Raw genomic sequence first — 19659 nt, 5'->3', positions numbered from 1 at the left:
CGTACTCCCCGTCTCCGTCCACGAGCCGCCTCCTTTCTCCCTCCGCCTGGGGTGAGTAACTTTATGACAGGCCCTCTGGGTTTAGTTCTCCGCGGAGCAACTGAGGCTCAGGCTCTGCAAAGGCCTAATCTCTCATCGCCGCAGGGTCAAAGGGGGGGCGCGCCCTCCGCGAAGCTGTCAGTGAGGAGTGGGTCGGCACTCAGGACCTCAATTTCCCTATGTGCACTGAGAGAAAGAAGGGTTTAGTGCTGGTTGAGCCTTGCTTCCCCCTTTGTAAGAGGTGGTGGGATGGGTCGCCGGGATCCCCGAGTTCCCGGGTTTAGGGCCCAGCGGCCCGAGCGCGCTATACCTTCCCCTCCCTGGGCCTCAGTTTTCACCTTGCTGTTAAACTTAAAACCCTGCCTTCTTTCCAAAGGAGATTTTATATTTTCTAATTGTTTCATTTATTGAATGGAAAATATCGTGGCAATTATAGTGGAAGTAAAGTCATACCAGAGTCTCACTGCTTAAAACATCACTTTCTTTTTCTTTGTTCTGGACTGGTTGGGGCCCTATGTATTTGTTATTATATTTAAAATATATAATATATGTCATATGTCATGTATAATATATTGTCCGGCCAGTATGGCTCAGTGGTTGAGCATCCACCCATGCTCCAGGAGGTCGCCGGTTGGATTCCCAGTCAGGACACATGCCCAGGTTGTGGGCCTGATCCCCAATAGGGGGCATGCGGGAGGCTCGATGTTCTCTCTCATCGGTGTTTCTATCTCTCCCTCTCACTTCCTGTCTCTGTAAAATCAATAAAGGAAAGAATAATAATAATAAAAATAAAATATATAAGTAAAGTAAGCTGAATGCAAATAGCCAAATGTAGACTGCTAATATAGAGTTGAGGTAACGATCAATGATGTTGGGAGTCAGGCAGACCTGATTTTTTTTTTAATTATTTTTTATTTTTAGAGAGACATCAATGTGACAGTGAAACATCCATCGGCTACCTCCTGCACGCCCCCTACTGGGGGATCGAGCAGGCAACTCCGACATGTGCTCTGACCGGAAATCCAACCGGCAACCATTCCAGCGCACTGGAGGATGCCCAACCGAACCACACCAGCCACCTGATTTTGACTTACTACCCAGATCCATCACTGAGCCATAGGTTCCTTTTAACCTCTTATGAAAAATGGTGGTGATGCCTCAGAGGGTTGTTGTGAAGATTAATTGAAACAATGGCCCTGGCCCGTTTTGCTCAGTGGTTGGAGCATTGGCCTGTGGACCAGAGTCCCGGGTTCGGATCCTGCTAGGGGCACTTACCAAAAAAAAAAAGATACAAACTTTAGAAAAAAAATAAAGAAACAATGACAGTGAACGCTGGCTTGGTTCAGTGGTTAGAGCGTCAGCGGGCTCTAACCGGAGTCGCGGGTTCAGTTCCAGCCAAGGGCACATACCTCTGTTGCGGTTCATCCCCAGCCCTGGTTGAGACCCTGCAGGAGACAGCCAGTTGATGTGTCTCTCTCACCTTGATGTTTCTCTCTGTCTCTCTCCCTCTCTGCCACTCTACCTGAAGATTAATGGAAAAATATCCTTGGGTGAGGATTAAAAAAAAAAAAGGAAAGAAGGAAACAATGAAGATGAAGCACTTGGCATAATTCCTGGCAAGTACTAACAACTCAAAAAACCGTAGCTATTGCCCTGGTCGGTTTGGTTCAGTGGTTAGAGTGTCGGCCGGCGGACCAGAGAGTCCTGGGTTCAGTTCTGCTAAGGGCACATACCTCTGTTGCAGTTTGTCCCCAGCCCCGGTTGGGGTCGTATGGGTGGCAATCAGTCGATGTTTCTCTCTCTTTCCTCCCTCTCTCCCTCCCACTCTATCTGAAGATAAATGCAAAAAATGTTCTCGGGTGAGGGTAAAAAACAAAAAAAGGTAGCTATTAACTTCATAATAGAAACAAATATAGTAGCCAATGGGCTAGTAGACCTACTGTAATTGAATACCCAATTTAGCTCAAAACTTGTCAGTTAAAGAAATAACTAATAATGAAGGAAACAATACATTCTTCAAAAGAGTGAAACTTCTTTCGAGTACCTATATTAAAAGGATGTGGGGCCTTTTACATAAGGGATATACATGGTGTAATGAATGGTGTGTTTGCCAGCAATTTTCTAGAAAATATGAAAAGCCATTTCTTTAGTCAACGTTCAATAAAAGCTAAGAGCATGCCATTAAAACAACATAAAGCCCTAGCTGGTCTGGTTCAGTTGGTTGGAGCATCATCCCATACACAGAAAGGTCTCAGGTTTGATTCCAGTCAGGGCATATACCCAGGTTTTGTATTTGATCCCTATTTGGGTGCAAATGGTAGGCAACCAATCAGTGTTTCTCTCTCTTTCTCTTTCGCTCTCTCTCCCCCCTTCTTCCTTTATCTCTCTCTCTGAGATCAATGAAAGCATGTCCTTGGGTGAGGATTTAAAAAAATAGAACTTAAGAAAAAAATAAAGAAGCTTTCTGGTGACCTTTTATGATACAAGGATAAAACTGACTCACATATATTCAGTACTTCTGATACATATCAGACCCTATGTATACATTATTTTATTTATTTATTTATTTATTTATTTATTTATTTATTTATTTATTTATTTTAATCCTCACCCAAGGACATTTTTGCATTTATCCTCAGATAGAGGATGGAGAGAGGGAGGAAGAGAGAGAGAGAAACATCGATGTGAGAGAGACGCATCTAGTGGCTGCCACCCACGTGACCCCAACTGGGGCCGGGGACAAACTGCAACCGAGGTACATGCCCTTAGCGGGAACCGAACCTAGGACTCTCCGGTCGGCGGGCTGACGCTCTAAGCGCTGAGCCAAACTGTCCAGGGCCATTATTTTATTTTTAAACAATATTCATCTTTATTAATTTTAGAGAGAAAGGAAGGAAGAGGGAAAGAGAAATAGAAACATTGATGAGCGAGAACATCAATCTGCTGCCTCCCTGCGCGCCCCCCACTGGGAATTGGCCCACAACCTGGGTTTGTGCCTTGACTGGGAATTGAACTGGCGACCGACCTCTTGGTGCCTGGGTTAATGCTCAACCACTGAGCAACACTGGTTGGGCTATACATTATTTTGTTTGTTTGTTTCTTGTTTTTTTATCCTCACCCGAGGACATTTTTTTCGATATTTTGTACAGATAGAGTGGAAGGGAGAGAGAGAGAAACATCGACATGAAAGGGACACATCGAGTGGCTGCTATACGTTATTTTAAACTATAACAACTGAAAAGCAGAAGTTATTCTCATCTTACAAATGAGGAAAATGAGGCTTGGAGAAGTTAAGTAGTTTTCTCAAAGTAACACAACTGTTAAATTAAGGAGCTAGGTCTAAACCAGCCATGTTTTGTCCGGCTGGTGTGGCTTAGTGGTTGAGCATCGACCCATGTACCAAGAGGTCTCTGGTTGGATTCCTGGCCAGGACACATGCCCAGGTTGTGGGCCCGATCCCCAGTGGGGGTCATGCAGGAGGTGGCCAATCAATGTTCTCTCTCATCGATATTTCTATCTCTTCTCTTCTCATTTCCTGTCTCTCTAAAAAAATCAATAAAGGAAAAGAAAAAAAAAATTTTTTAAACCAGCCATGTTTTTTCTGTGCTATGCCATACTGTTTCTGCCTGAAAGAGGATGAAATGCTCATGCACAAGCAGAACTTACCCATATGTTGTGAGGTAGGCTGTAGAGGTACCTATGGAGAAAGCAAAATTGTTCTCTAATGGAAATTTGCACCTTGGGAAATGAAGAGATGGGATCACTGAACTATAGACCCATATGTCAATTTACTTTGTGGTTATAACATTTTAAGTTTATAACATTTTAGGTTAAACTTGTCTCAAATCATTAGCTTACATTCTACTCCATATTTTACCTACTTCTCTTCTACCTAGTCACCCAAACCAAACACCTTTTTCTCTTTGACACTTGGACAGTGAAACATCAAATCATGTTAATTTTCTCTTTCAGATATCTCTCAAATCCATCCCTTCTCCTATCTCACTGTCTCTGCCTTAATTTAACTCCATATCATTTGTCATCTAAACTGTTGGCAACAGGCTTGTAACATCGGTCTCCTTGCTTCCAATCTTTCCTTTTATTCATTTCCTCCTTTCTTGCTTCCATAATGCCTTTGTAAAATGTCTGTCTCACCATATTATAGCCCTCGTTGCTGTCAAAGGTTTCTCATTGCCTGCAAGATAAAAACTAAGCTGTTTAGCAATGGAATGTCATCTTGCGCTTGAGGGTCTTTGCCTACACTCCTCTTGCCTGGAGTGCCCATTGCCTCCACTTTTATTTTTCTGGTCAACTCCTAGCCATCCTTCAAAATCTTTATAGGGTATCCCTTTGACCTAAAGATAATCACTCCTTTTTCTTTGCTATCTTTCCATCTTACACATACCCCTGTGAAGCACAAAACACACTGGTGACTTGTCTGTTTAAATATCTTCCACTTTCACTAGGTTGTGAACCACTAGATAGGAGGAGCTTTGTAGTATTCAGCTTCATATCTACTCTTCAATCCTGTCGCACCCTGTTGCATGGGTCACACTAAACAGATGTAAGATGAATAAATCCCTTCAGGCTAATATCAGAATTCCTCATGCTTGCTTTCCAGAATTGGACAGCAGGTGGCACTAATAGGCCGCTTAACATTTTCCCTTCACTAGGAATGATTTTTGTCTCAACCTTGTCTGACTTTGGCCTCATCCTAGAAGCCAATATTCATGTCATTGCTGGTGAAATCTCCTGTTTCCTCACTCAGCCAAATAGCTAAGATAGCAAGATGATTCAGCAGCTTGGTCTCAAAAAAGAAAGTGGCAGATGTGCATGGAAAGGTGCAATTGAGGGGACATTTTCTTTGTCTCAATTTAGTTGTGGTAGTTGGGGGCTTTTTTGTTTTCTGTTTCATTTTCTCTTTTTGCTACTGTTGTTACAAGAGAGAAATTTATTCATAGGCGGGTAGCTCATTTCAGTCCACTCCTTTGAAAGGGAAGAAGGGAGTTGGAGAATCATAGAAAAGACCATTATACTGTAGAAAATAAGGGAAAATTGAGCAGTCACAGAGTTGCTTGTGGGCCAGCATAATTGGCCCTTCTCATAGTCAAATGGCCTGGGCAAATTTCCTGGGCTCCAGCACCTTAAGTTAGGTGTTTGTGTGCTTATCCAAGGCTAACATCAAGGGTGTTCCTAACACTTGGTACTTTGGAATCCCCATGCTACTGGGTATAGTTTTGAACATATGGTTTTAGGTCCCTATTTCCTGGGGAAAAGCAGAGGAGGCATAGAAACCCTTATCAGTGAGGCAAAGGTTAGGGACCTCAGGCTACACTTTATTCCTCCAGGGTTATCTTTGGGCACCAGGCCCTTCATCTACACATCCCTCCAACTAAAACCTGTTCTGTGTAAAAGGATTCCAGCCAGACATCTTAAAAATTCTACATATGAATATAGATCAAAGACTGGGAATTTTGGAACTGGAAGTAATTTTATAAATCATTTGCATGTCCTCTCTCAGGGCCCTTTGTGCCCCAAGCCCCTGCTCTTTCATGGTAAGGAGAGCTGTATAATGGAAAAAATATATAGGTTTTGGAGTTAGGCTTACTTGGATTCAAATCCCACCATTCACAGATGAATTATGCCTTTGGGCAAGTGTTTTAACCTTTTTGAATCTGTTTCATCATCATAAAATGCTTATGAGGATTGTCTTGAGCATGAAAAAAGATACATGCAGAGAACCTGGTGCAGTGTAGCTGGCACAGTATAGATGCTTAATTGATAAGATGGTAGCATGAGCCCTGGCCAGGTTGGCTCAGCAGTTAGAGCGTCGGCCTGCGGACCAATGAGTCGCAGGTTCGATTCCAGTCAAGGGCACGTACCTCAGTTGTGGTTCGGCCCGGCCCTGGTCAAGTGCAGGAGGCAACCAGTCGATGTGGCTCTATCACATTGATGTTTCTGTCTGTCTCTCTCTTTCCCTCCCTCTCACTTTATTTGATGATAAATAGAAAAATATCCTCGGGTGAAGAATAAAAATAAAAATTATAAGATGGTGGCATGAAACATTATTTCTGCTAAAGGGATTTTAGACTATGAAATAAAAGTTGGGGCCCTGGCTGGTTTGGCTGAGCGGTTAGAGCATCGGCCTGTGGTCCAGAGAGACCCGGGTTTGGTTCCCGCTAGGGGCCCGTACCTTGGTTTCAGTTTGTCCCCAGCCCTGGATGGTCTTTGGGGGGGGGCAGCCACTAGATGTGTCCCTTTCACGTCGATGTTTCTCTCTTCCTCTCTCGCCCTCCCACTCTATCTGAACAAAAAATGGAAAAATGTCCTCGGGTGAGGATAAAAAAAAATGTTGGGGGATGATTTGGGGAGCTCTTTCTGTATCTAAAGGTATATTTGAGAGTTTGGAGTTAAACTATGGTTGCAAGAACACTCTGATTAATTTGATGAAAATACTGAAACAGCACATCAGTATAGCCATTTTATCTGTGAATTATATTTTGGCGCCTAAATCCTTAACCTTCTAGGGTGTATATATGGAGAAAGATAAGAGTCCTTTCCCTCAGCTTCTGGAACCTTCTGATGACATTGATGGTTTTGTTGTTGTTGTTGAGGTTTTTTAAACACCTAAGGCACTTTGCCACTTTTCTGAAGTGTGAATTGCCTGCTGTCAGTCTGGAGTTCTCACCTCAGCAATTCTGGCAGCAGGCATATTTTGCATATTGGATACTATGTTCTTTAACCCCCTGATATTTGAAATTATTTGGAGTCTGTGTGTATGTGGGGGAGGGGGAGAGGGAGGTAGAGGGAAAGGGAGAGTAAGCGGGCTGCTTTCAAACCTCAGGACAGTTTCAGCTCCTTGGACTCCAGAAAAACAGAAAACCTCCAACAATACCTCCATTGACTTTTATGTAAATGGCACCTTTTAGAAAAACACTGTGCTATTTCCTAAATTCCCAGAACATACCCTGAGCATTTGTTTGAGTGAAGGGAAGGGTAGAGAGAGAATTCTGTTAAGTCAATGAACATCTGTTGAGGCCTGCTGTGCTGCTGAGTCCCAAGGAGGCAGAGCTCATGGTCTGGCTCTTCCCTGCCAGAGTTACAGAGATTTACCATACTTGGTACTATGTTCACTTAGCTAAGCTAGAACTAGGTTTCCCAAAATTCCTTTCCTGCATGGTTCCAGGTTAGGGTTGACCTCAAGAAAATTTTATTCAAGATTTGGAAAACTGAAGTGAAGTAGCTGCCAGTACACTGTGAAGAACAGAACAGGATAACAGGCATGGTGGCAGTGCATACTTTTTGACACTGATCTGCTGGCTCCCATGCACAACAGCACCGATGCATGCAGCTCCCCAATTCCAATGAATCTCCTCCTTCAATTACTCTGAGTCCTGGGCCAGGTGTACATTCAGTTCTGTGGCAAAGAGCTCTAGCTTCTGCAAGTCACCTGCGTCATTGAGCTTGGAGATGGTAAACAAAAAGTTGCAGGTTTCGGTTTGTCCTTGATTTTCAGTTGTCCTCATAGGTCCTGATTTGTTCTCACAGGTTCCAGTTTTCCTTGCTCTCCACAGCCAGCTTTCCTTCCCAACTGCTGGCCTTGTAGACCTGTAGAGACTTCAGGCCCAACACCAGATGCAGAGACAACAGAGTTGCATGGATTTCTCCCTCAACTTCTATACTTGTACAAGGTCTAATTCCTATACTAAATTTTTTTTTAATATTATTTTCTTTATTGATTTTAAAGAGAGAGGAAGGGAGAGGGAGAGATAGAAACATCAGTGAGAGAGAACATCAACTGGCCGCCTCCTGCATGCCCTACTGGGGATTGGGTCCACAACCTGGCATGTGCCCTGACTGGGAATTGAACCGGCAAACTCCTGGTGCATGGGTCAGTGCTAAACCACTGAGCCACACAGCCGGGCCCTACACTAAATTCTTAACTTTCTATTGCTTATAGTGTTTGGCTTCTCTCATTAAACCCTATAGTAGAAATTTATTCAAGCCATATGAAAAGCCCAGAAGATAGAGTGATTAGAAGCCAGAAGGCTTCACAGAAGAGGTGACAGCTGAGCTGCTTCTGAAAGGATGAATAGGAGGTTATATGTATGGGGAAGGAGGGAGAAATTCTAGAGAACAGCTGGCTCAAGCCAAACAACTGAAAGGACATATAGGAGTTCTGCCTTTGTAGAACTGTCCTCTCCATGATTTGAGAGCATCTAATTTTAGTCTTGATACTAGCTCTCTGGTCTCATTGAGATGAACCATTGGTCAGTCTGGTTCTTAGATGTTGTCACTCGTGCACATTGGTATCTACTGAGATACATTTTTGCTAGGGTGTGCCCTTGATATTCCCCTAAGTGAAAGGGTTAATAATGTTTTAACAAAATTAAACTCCATTCTGACCAGTTATTCCTGCACATAAACACCCAAGCAGTTTTTTAAAGAACTTGGGACTGACACCCAGAGGAACCATAAAGATAAGGAGTTGGGAGAGAGATAAACCACAGAACTTATATGCATGTATGCATGAACAGTGGACATGGACGACAAAGTTGGGGAGAGGGCAGGGAGGGAGGAGGAGGGGGGAATTAGTGGGGGGAAAAGGAGAAACATCTGTAACAAAAATTAATTAATTAAATTTTTAAAAAAGATAAGGGGTTAATGATGGCCTTGGGAAACTTGAAGGTACCATAAAAAAGAAGGAAATTAATGATGGCCCAGACCTCTGCTGGAGCATACTCCTTACCTCTGAGACAACTTGTATCAGCCCCCCAGCACCAATTACGCAGTGTCAAGAGAATGTGGGTTTTTTTTTAATGTAGTATTTTTTTAGTTTCTGTATTTGGGCCTATAAAAGCCAGAGAACAAAGAGACTTCGATGCTGAGCTCAAAATTTGCGACTCAGCCCTCCTGCACCCAGATGCGTGCAATAAAGCCATTTGGCTCTACATTGGCCTTGCATTGTAGATGTGATCTCCCGCCAGCTCAGATCTTTTACTAAGCTCCCTCCCCATAGGAAAATATTGGTCTGTTCCCATCTTCTCATTGGCTCCACATGGCCACTCCAGGCCTGTCTTTCTTGGCTCCCCCATCTTTATTTTCCCATGCTGTGTTGGTGATGGCAGTGGTGTGAAGGAATGCTCTGGGCTTCCTGTCCTATGTAGGGAAGTCACTGTGCCCTGTCTTGGATCCCAAAGCTTATCTAGGGATTTTAACATTCATTCCATGGGTGTCCACCCAAGGCAGGGGTAAGGTGCTCTACACTTATAATTTGCTAGTACTTTCTGAGCATCTTGATGGGGCCTGGGGAAGAGGGGACAAGGAATGGGACCAGATACCTGTTTTTGCCTATATGTGGAATTAGTAATTTGAAACCTTTGTTTTTGGCTTCCAGAATGGGGAAAGTTCTCAGCATAAATGGGAGACCAGGGAAACAGAACACAATTTTTAATAAAACCTGCTACCAGATTATACATCAAACTAAAAAGCTTCTGCACAGCAAAAGAAACAACCATCAAAATGGAAAGGGAACCCACTATATGGGAGAGCATAATTGCCAACGATACATCAGATAAGGGGCTAATTTTCAAAATATATAGAGTACTCATACAACTCAACAAAAGACGAAGAACCCAATTAAAAAATGGCCAGAGGACCTAAATAGACACCTCTCCAAACAGGACATACAAATAGCCAAGAGACATGAAAAAATTCTCAATGTCACTAATCATCAGAGAGATGCAAATTAAAACAACTATTAGGTATCACCTCACACCTGTCAGAATGGCTGCCATCAACAAATCATCAAACAACAAGTGCTGGTGAGGGTGTGGAGAAAAGGGGACTGTAGTATACTGCTGGTGGGAATGCAGATTGTTTCAGCCACTATGGAAAACAGTATGGTTTTACCTCAAAAAATTAAAAATCGATCTGCCATTTGACCCAGTGATCCCACTTCTAGGAATATATCCTAAGAAGCCTGAAACTCCAATCAGAAATAATATATGTACCCCTATGTTCATAGCAGCACTGTTTACAGTTGCTAAGATCTGGAAACAGCCCAAGTGTCCATCGATAGATGAGTGGATAAAAAAGCTGTGGTATACAATGGAATACTATGCAGCTGTAAGAAAGAAAGCTCTCATGCTGCTGGTGTGGCTCAGTGGTTGAGCATTGACCCATGCACGAAGAGGTTGCTGGTTCGATTCCCAGTCAGGACACATGCCCAGGTTGTGGGGTCGATACCCAGTGCAGGGCATGCAGGAGGCAGTCAATCGATGTTCTCTCTCATCGATGTTTCTCTCTCTCTCCCTCTCACTTCCTCTCTCTCAAATCAAAAAAGGGAAAAAAAAAGTTGTTTTTTTTTAAAAAAGAAAGAAAGATCTCTTATCCTTTGAGATGCCATGGAGGGACCTGGAGAGTATTATCCTAAGCAAAACAAGCCAATCAGAGAAAGACAAATATCACATGATTTCACTTATTTGTGGAATATAATGAACAAAACAAACTGATGAACAAAATAGACCCAGAGACACAGAAGTAGGGTACAGACTGACAAACCTCAGAAGAGGGAGTCAGGGGAGGAAAGAGATAAACTACAGAACTTATATGCATGTATGTGTAACCACGGACATAGACAACACTGCTGGGGACAGGGAGGTAGGAGGGGGCGATCAGGAGGATGGTGTCAATGGAGGAAAAAGGAGAAACATCTGTAACAAAAATAAATTAATTAAAAATAAAATATATAAACATTTTCCTTTTCTAGACACTTTTAAAAAATATGCTACCAGTTTAAATATGAATTTTTAAACTCAAACAGGATCGCATTATACATACTATTCTAAACCATACTTTTTTTTCTTAGTGTGTCTGAAAAATCTTTTTACAAGCAGCTTATTTGGCTCTACCTTCATTTTTTAATAATATTTTTAGGGAGAGGGAGAGATATCAACATGAGGGCCATCTTTTTTTTTTTAATCCTCACCCAAGGATATTTTTCCATTGCTTTCTAGATAGAGTGGAAGGAAGAGAGAGAGAGAGAAACATCGATGTGAGAGAGACACATCGATTGGTCACCTCCTGCACGACCGCCACGGGGGCCAGGGATCAAACCTGCAACCCAGGTACGTGCCCTTGACTAGGAATCAAATGTACAACCCTTTGATCCGCAGGCCAACACTAACCGCTGAGTCAAACTGGCCAGGGCTCTACCTCATTTTTTATGCCTTCATAATTTTCTTTCTCAAACTGTAAAGGAAAGTTTATTTCGAAAGTTACAGAGGTTGTAGAAGGGTACTTGGAGCAAAGGAGAAAGAGGGCGAGAGAGATACATGCCTTGAGGGTTGAAAGAGGGAGGAGGCACAGGCGTGGTCTGGAAAAGAAAGAGCACACATAATTTTCTATGATATAGATATACTGTACTTTATTTAACTATTCCCTTATGGATTTATATTTATTTTTGCCTTTTTTCTTTTTGCTATTACAAACAAAATTGTAATGAACATTCTTGTGTGTGCGTCTTAAACATATATTTCTGTATGTCAGAGTGCCTAGAAATGGAATTGTTGGGTTAAGGGAATATGCTATGCTTTGATATTCATAACCAAATTGCCCTCCTGTGGGGATATGGTAATTTACTTTCTCACCAACAGTGTATGATAGCATAGATCATTTTCGGAAACCCTTTTTGAAATTTTTTCCAGTCCTTAAAAACTCTCATTACAGGTTTAGAAAAGTCTGGAAAGGTTGTACTGTTGGGTGTGTTTGGTTTTCTGGCAAGGAATTACTATTCCTTAGAGTAACATTACCATCTATTGGCAGACCTGAGAATTGCCCCGAAACAGGTTTCAGTTTGGGTCTGATTTTTATGCCTTTGAATAGATGCAAGCTCATCTTAAATAAATAAATAAACAAATAAACAAATATATATATAAAATTATTTTTTAATTGATTTTTTTAGAGAGAGAGGAAGGGAGAGATAGAAACACCAATGTGAGAGAGAACCATCAATCGGCTGCCTCCTGCACGCCCCCTACTGGAGATCGTGCCTGCAACCTGGGCATGTGTCCTGACAGGGAATTGAACTAGGACCTCAGTCCATAGGATGACTCTGAATCCCCTGAGCCACACCAGCCAGGCAGATGCAGGCTCATCTTGATTGAGCACCAAAAAGGGTGCCATAGAGACCCTCAGCTCCTACCTCAGCCGCCGTCTCTGCAATTAGCTCTGCTGTCTGTGAGTACCAGCTCTTTCTTTGGCCTTGGAATCTTGCAGAAGAGGCCCTGCTGATTCAGGTCTCCTTTTGTATGGGCCACTCTCCCAGGCCTTTGCTGCATTTGAAACACCTAGCTTTCTTTCAGTTCTGCCATCCTACCTCAGGACCTTTGTCCATGCTGCTCCTTCCACCTGGAGCATGTCTCTCTCCTCCTTCCCTTTGCCAACTTATCTTTTACTCATCATTTACTTTTCTGCTCAAACATCCCTTCTTCCAAGAATCCTTCCTTGATACCTTAGACAAGGTCAAGTTGTCCATCATACATTTTTCTTTTGTAGCACATACCTTATCTTTTACTCATCATTTACTTTTCTGCTCAAACATCCCTTCTTCCAAGAATCCTTCCTTGATACCTTAAACAAGGTCAAGTTGTCCATCATACATTTTTCTTTTGTAGCACATACCTTATTGGCAATTATTTTTTAATTTGCTTAATTATTTAATTAAAGTCTGCCTCTTCCACTAGAATATAAACTACATGAGGGCAAAGGCCTACAACAGTACTTAGTACATAGTAGGTGCTCAATAAGTATTTGTTGAATGACCAAATGACATAAGGTTTTCTTTAGCAGGGCCTTGCATAAAACATCTTCCATATTTTTGTTACCTTGATTACATGTTCCCCTTCAGAAGGTAATTTTTTTTTTTTCAGTTCTGCAGATATTTCTGTTCTTCTCCCTTCCTGTCTTTGGTTTTTGACATATTTTTCTGAAAAAGGGGAAAAAAAGACCATATGAAATGGTAAAAGACTAACAAAGTTTAATCTTTATTGTTGCTGATTATAAAATTAGTGCATGTTTTCTGTAAATTTCCAAACAATACAGAAATATGTGGAATAGAAAATGAAAGTCTTTTCATAATCTCATCTTCCAGAAAACACTATTAATGATGTGTATTTTTCCAGACATTTTTCTAAGCATATTGCAATTTATTTGTATACCAGGCACTGTTCTAAAGCACTTTACAAAACTTAAGTCATGTAATCTGCACAGCAACCCTTTGAGGTAGAACTGTTATTATCCTGTTTTACAAATGAGGAAACTGAGGCTTAGGAATAAGTAGCAGAGTCAGAACTTGAATCCAGGCTCCAGATTCATTCTTAACCACTATGCTAGTTCGCTTCTGATGGGGTGGGAAAGAGACCTTTTTCTGTGTGCCCTTTTTGAACTTTGAATTTTGAACCATGTGGATGTATAACATTCCAAAACATGGATAAAAGACTAAAAAAAATCAATGACAAAAAAGTGTACACCAAACTACCTTTCCTAAGTGACCCCCTTTGAGCCATCAGATAGCATATTGTTGGCATCTCTTTGATCCAGAGACTCAGGCTGGAGGCTGGGGAAAATGGGCTTGTGGATTTGTTAATGATATTGCACCACATCTCTCCCATTTCCTGCATCTCTCCAGTTTCAGTGGATTTGCTGTCAAGAATTTCTAGTCTCAACACACACACCAGCCCTGTGTTTTAGCAGGGAGATCTGGACGATTTGAGGTAGAGCCACACTGACAGGGTGGGACCAGCGTCCTGCAGTTACATACAAAGCTGAGTCTCTGATTCCTGGGTTCCCCCATTGACCCTTGGCATGCTGCCTTTTTCTGTAGGTGATGAGGTCACTGTTGGTTTATGCTACTCTCCAGCACCACAGTACTACCTTCCCACCCCACAATGGATCTTCCTGCTTTATGTAACTTCCCAATGTTCCTCATCTTCTTTATTAAGTTCTCAAACAGACCATGGCCCTGAAAGCTTGTGGCTTGATCATCTTCCGAAGACGACTCATTCCCAAGGTGGACAATACTGCAATTGAGTTTCTACTGCTGCAGGCGTCAGATGGCATTCATCACTGGACTCCTCCTAAAGGTAAGAGTAGCCAGAGGGGCTGGGTCTTGAGGAAATGCCAAGTGTAGCTCAGAAATCCACCTTGCCAGGCTTCACACAAGTTTTGCTTTCCAGTAACTGTCCAGCAGGAGGGTGTGAGATAGGTTGAAGCCCTTGATCCCTTCTGCGTATCCAGGGTCTCCATGCTAGGCTAGAGCAGAGCTGGAAATAGAACTCTGTGACTGAAACCCAGGACAGAAGCATCACCTGTTTGTGTGTGTGTGTGTGTGTGTGTGTGTGTGTGTGTGTGTGTCATTCACTACAGCGCCAGAACTCTGTGATGAATGTCTGGGAAGGATGGAAGGCACTAGGTTGGGCATTGGGGTCCTTGGGGTCAAGTCATTACTGGGCTGCAGGTCAGGAGCTCAGAGTGAACAGCCCCCAGACAGAAGGGAGGGTGGGTGAGTGAGGTAGGAAAGGTGGAGGTGAACAAGGATCCAGGGGTAGAGGAAAACAAGGAAAAAGGAACAGAAAATAAAATGTGCCCATGTGAGTTTCATTAGGGAAAAACAAGGTGAAAAAGGGACAGAAGTGTCAAAAATACAGTGAATAGGAATAGTCACACTTGTCTCCTGATACTGAAAGATTTCAAAGGATCTATCTGAATTTTTTCCTGCCTGGGCTTGCGGGAGAAGTTGCCCTCTTAACATTGATGGACAGAATGCTGAATAGCTAATGCTGGGAAGGTGTGCTTAGAAACTCTCCCACACACTTCTGAGGGAAGGTAAGACATCTGGGATCAGAGTCACTTCTGTCACCACCAGCATCCCTCTTACCTTTGTCCTTCAATGCATTACCTGCCTGTCTTTGTGTGTATGGCTCTATATGAGGTACGATACAGAGAAAATTCTCCGGAAGCCATGAGCTAGAACTTTTTTTTTTTTTTCCTCACCCGAGGACATTTTTCCATTTTTTTTGTTCAGGTAGAGTGGGAGGGAGAGAGAGGAACAGAGAGAGAGAGAAACATCGACGTGAAAGGAACACATCGAGTGGCTGCCACCCACACAACCGAACAGGGCCGGGGACAAACTGCAATTGAAGTACGCGCCCCTAGCGGGAACCAAACCTGGGTCTCTCCAGACCGCAGGCCGACGCTCTAACCGCTGAGCCAAACCGGCCAGGGCTAGAACAGTTTTTTTTTTATCCTCAGCCGAGGACATTTTTTCGTTTTTTGTTCAGATAGAGTGGGAGGGAGAGAGAGAGAGAAACATCGACATGAAAGGGACACATTGAGTGGTTGCCACCCGCACAACCCAACCAGTGCTGGGGACAAATTGCAACCGAGGTACATGCCCTTAGCGGGAACCGAACCCGGGTCTCTCTGGACCGCAGGCCTATGCTCTGATCGCTGAGCCAAACTGGCCAGGGCTAGAACGGTTTTTAAGTCCAAACTGCTGGTTGCTTTCTGTCAACTGTGCAGCAGCAGCTGACTCAGGGAAGTACTATGAGGACCACTAGGAATGAGGAAGGCTAGGATATAGCCCTGTCTCTGAACCGAGAAGGGAAGAGCTAAGAATTCCTGTTCCCCATGAGCTCCTGAACCAGGAGGCCCCCAGCAACTTGCTGGAGTCATGTGTTGACAGAGGCTGCCAGACCCCTCCCAGTCCTTGGCTTCTCCGGGCAAACAGAATTTGCAGGGAGAGCCTAGAGGCTGCTCCCAGTCTGCAGAGCTTCAAGTTCTCTTACAACAGTTTCTTGGCAGCTTTCTGCTTGGGTTTGGGCCTTGCCAAAAATTTTCTTAGAACTGTTTCTCAGCTTGTCCGTAGTCTCAGTTCCCATCAGGACTTTCCCTATGAAACTGGAATCTGGTCTTGCTCAGTTAGAAAGATGAAAACAATTTGGAAAAGCCTTGATAGCTACTTGGAAACAGCTGCTGGTGCCTCAGTGCATGGTTTTGAGCTTGTCTGTTGGCCTGAGACTTTAGAGACCAACTGCAGACAGTATTAACTCACTGAGCATTGTAGGCAAAGTGCTCACTCTCAGCTAGCTCCCATCTGCCAAGAAAGGACTGCTCCTCTTGAGAAAATCACTATAAGGTCTCCAAGGGAAAGGTCTCCCTGAGAATATGGGATGAGGAGGGCTTCTAAAGAATAAGAAAGCAGAGGTCTAAGGGAGGCCATCTTTCTCACCATCATTGGAGCAGTATTCTAGATCAGACTTGCCAAACACATGGTCTGTTTCACTCTCTGCAGAGAAGATGGGGTAGGGAGGAGGGGTTTCCCAGACACCGCAGAGCCAGACACTACCTGCCCTGTACCCCACTCCTAGGCATGTTAGGATATTACCAATCTCTAGGCTCCCCTTTAGCCTAGCAACAGCTAGAAAAGTCACCAAAGATCCATCTTTAAACCATCCAACCTGGAAAATCCAGCTTTTTTGAAGATTATCTCCCTTTTTCTCTTTTCTCCTAACCAGGTCATGTAGAACCAGGAGAAAATGAATTGGAAACAGCCCTACGGGAGACTCAGGAGGAAGCAGGCCTAAAAGCAAGCCAGCTGACCATCATTGAGGGGTTCAGAAGGGAGCTCAATTATGTGGCCAGGGAAAAGCCTAAAACAGTCATCTACTGGCTGGCAGAAGTGAAGGACCATGACGTGGAGATCCGCCTCTCCCACGAGCACCAAGCTTACCGCTGGCTGGGGCTGGATGAGGCCTGCCAGTTGGCTCAGTTCAAGGAAATGAAGGCAGTGCTCCAAGAAGGACACCATTTTATCTGCTCCACAGTGGTCTGAGCTGACTGAAACAGAGTCATTCACCTCAGTAGGATCCTGAGGGCCTTCTGACATGAACCCATCTTCAGCTCTGGGGCTGGTTGTGCTGGTCTTTGGTTAATCATAGCAAAGAGCAGATAGGTTAGTAAAATCAGCTGAGGACTCCCAGAGAACAAGCAAAAATCTTAGCTGGGTGGAAAGGAAGGCAAAGGAGGAGTTAAAAAGAAGTACATCCTTTTACTTAATAAACCTCAAGCAGCTTATCTGTCCTTTAACCTGTTGTATTTCTTCCTTTCTTTTTTTTTTTTTTTTTATTCTCACCCGAGGACATTTTTGCATTTATCTTCAGATAAAGCAGAAGGGAGGAAGAGAGAGAGAGAGAGAGAAACATCAACAGGAGAGAGACGCATCAAGTGGTTGCCACCCATACAACCACATCTGGGGCCAGGTACAAACAAGGTACATGCCCTTAGCAGGAACCGAGCTTGAGACTCTCTGGTCCACAGGCTGAGGCTCTAACTGATGAGCCAAACCAGCCAGGGTTGTATTTATTTCTTGGACTCTTGCCCTTGGTGGGAGAAGAACACTAAAGTGAATCGGAGCTCTGACCTTAGCCAGAGGGAATCCTGTGTCCATGCACTGTACCCCGGAGAAGCTAAGGGAGGGGGCCTTTCTTGCCTCTGGAACTCCAAGCACTCTCACCCCACTCCCACTGAGACTTTTCTACCTGTAGTCAGATGGAATATGCAAGTGAGTGGAACTGGAGCACAGGAAGGGGTGTGTTTGGCTCACTAATGTATATCTCCCAGCACCAGGCATATATGTTTTAGGTGCTCAATAACTTTTTTCTAAAATAGAGACCCAAGGAACTTTGGGACATAGCCCAGATCACAGCAGGGAGAAGAGGGACAGGCAACCCTGGACCACCACATCAGTGACACATGTACTCCAACCTCTTGGCCCAGTCCTGCTTCCCAGAGTCAGCATGGGCCTTGTCTGCATGACTGAGGTCACTGGCAAGAGGCATGCCCAGGTCTGAAGGGCTCTGCTGTGCCGCTCAGACCTGAGGGGCTCTGCTGTGCCACCCAGTAGCCCTGTTGCTACACACATGCACTTCTTGCCTGCAGCTGCCTTCTCCACCTTTAGCAATTCCTCATCATTGGTTTTTCTCTCTTCTCACCTACTCCTTTTCTTCACAACTCAACTGTGAGACTCAGAAGTGCAAGAGTTGGGTCTCAGCCCCCCTTTGCCTTGCTACTAGGGCTCAAGGAATGCAGGGCAGGTGTTAGATCCTATAGCCCTTCCATGAGCTGTTAGCAGCTGGATTCATGTGGATTTTATTAGAGGGTTGTGGCCCAGTGACGTGCAGAAGATTAGATGGGAAGGGTCATTGGCAAAGGTCAACCCAGATTACCAGGGGCAAGAACTGCCACCTCTAGGGGAAGAAGAGAGAAGTCATCCAGGTCTTAAGCAGGCTTCCAGATGTTTTCAGTCACTGGTTCTCCATGCAGACAGGACAAAAGTACTAGCGAACAGCATCTTGGAGCACTGCCAGGGACCTGAATGGTTTTGTTCCTTACCCCTCTGAACAGCACTCTGAAGGAGGCCTGCTGCAGGAAGTTTTTGGAGCTTAATGTTCTCTTTCTTGGCCAGCAGGGACCACATCCCATTGATTTAATAAATGCCTGCTGGGCAGTGGTGCCAAACCACAGACTAGCTGCTTCCTAACAAGGGCTGGCCAGCCCTGTGCTCCCAGCATGGAAGGCTGTGGAATCTCAAGATGCTAAGACCTCATATATCAGAGTTGGAAGGGACCTGAAAATGACCTGATTTTGCTGCTTGTTTTTATAATTGGGAAAACTGAGGCTTAAGAAGGGATGCTTTGAGGGTGGCATGCCAGAGAAAAAACTCTGCTTTATAATATCATATGTAGTTTTGGGGTCATTCCTCTGGGCTACACAGAGTTTTCCATTAAACTCTACTTTGGAGTACTCTAAAGTACTCTAAACGGGTACTTTGGAGAAGGGGGAGGCCATTAATTGTGTTCAGTTGCTCGCTTTGCAGGAAGAATTAACAGCAGGATGGGACTGGGCACATTATGGGAGGTATATAAGGGTGGGAGAGAGGAACGGAGACTGGGATGTAGCAGGGGAGTGGACTTTGTCATCATCACCACTTTGCTTCTGGCCAGCTGAGCTAGTTCAAGAGCTGTGGGCCCGGCCGGTGTGGCTCAGTGGTTGAGTGTCGACCCATGCACCAAGAGGTCACTAGTTTGATTCCCAGTCAGGGCACATGCCCAGGTTGTGGGCGAAATCCCCAGTGAGGGCCATGCAGGAGGCAGCCAAACGATGTTCTCTCATCGATGTTTCTATCTCTCCCTCTCCCTTCTTCTTTCTCTAAAATCAATAAAGAAAAAAAAAAAGAGCTGTGGGGCTGAGGCCACAATTTCCTTCAATCTGAGGCCCTCCAAGCTCCAGAGTATCTCCTTCTGGAAACTTGTCCTAATAACCACCCATCCTATAAATAACATCCTGTTTCCCCACCTGCACCCGAAGAGGCTCCTCTTGGAATTCTACCTGTTCTTCCCACTGCTGCTTCCACCACCCCAGCGTGTAGAAGCATCTAATGGACTTATCCTCACTAGGGTGATCTTAAGTTGCCCACTTTTAGGGGAATTTAACAGAGGCTCTGGAAAACCAAAATGCCCTCTTGATCCCCAAAAGCAAAACCTTATACCCCCACAGTAG

The 19659-nt window shown here is 44.1% G+C and overlaps 1 protein-coding gene across 3 annotated transcripts; it reads left to right on the top strand.

The window, feature by feature from the left end:
• Window positions 1-17199, top strand: NUDT2 (nudix hydrolase 2). 3 transcript variants are annotated; one of them, XM_036261287.1, is made up of 4 exons: window positions 32-51; window positions 1568-1655; window positions 14043-14183; window positions 16617-17199. In XM_036261287.1, the coding sequence occupies exons 3-4, from the start codon at window positions 14057-14059 to the stop codon at window positions 16931-16933; spliced, it is 444 nt and encodes a 147-aa protein (XP_036117180.1). In that variant the 5' UTR covers window positions 32-51; window positions 1568-1655; window positions 14043-14056; the 3' UTR covers window positions 16934-17199. The 3 variants fall into 3 exon arrangements, with proteins under 3 accessions (XP_036117181.1, XP_036117180.1, XP_036117183.1); XM_036261288.1 differs by lacking the exon at window positions 1568-1655 and having other exon boundaries at window positions 1-51; XM_036261290.1 differs by lacking the exons at window positions 32-51; window positions 1568-1655 and adding an exon at window positions 7647-7730.
• Window positions 17200-19659: the final 2460 nt, after the last annotated feature.

The sequence above is a fragment of the Molossus molossus genome, unplaced genomic scaffold (genome assembly GCF_014108415.1).
Source record: "Molossus molossus isolate mMolMol1 unplaced genomic scaffold, mMolMol1.p scaffold_m16_p_14, whole genome shotgun sequence".
Classification (NCBI taxonomy): domain Eukaryota; kingdom Metazoa; phylum Chordata; class Mammalia; order Chiroptera; family Molossidae; genus Molossus; species Molossus molossus.
This window is presented reverse-complemented; position numbering and strand designations above follow the sequence as displayed.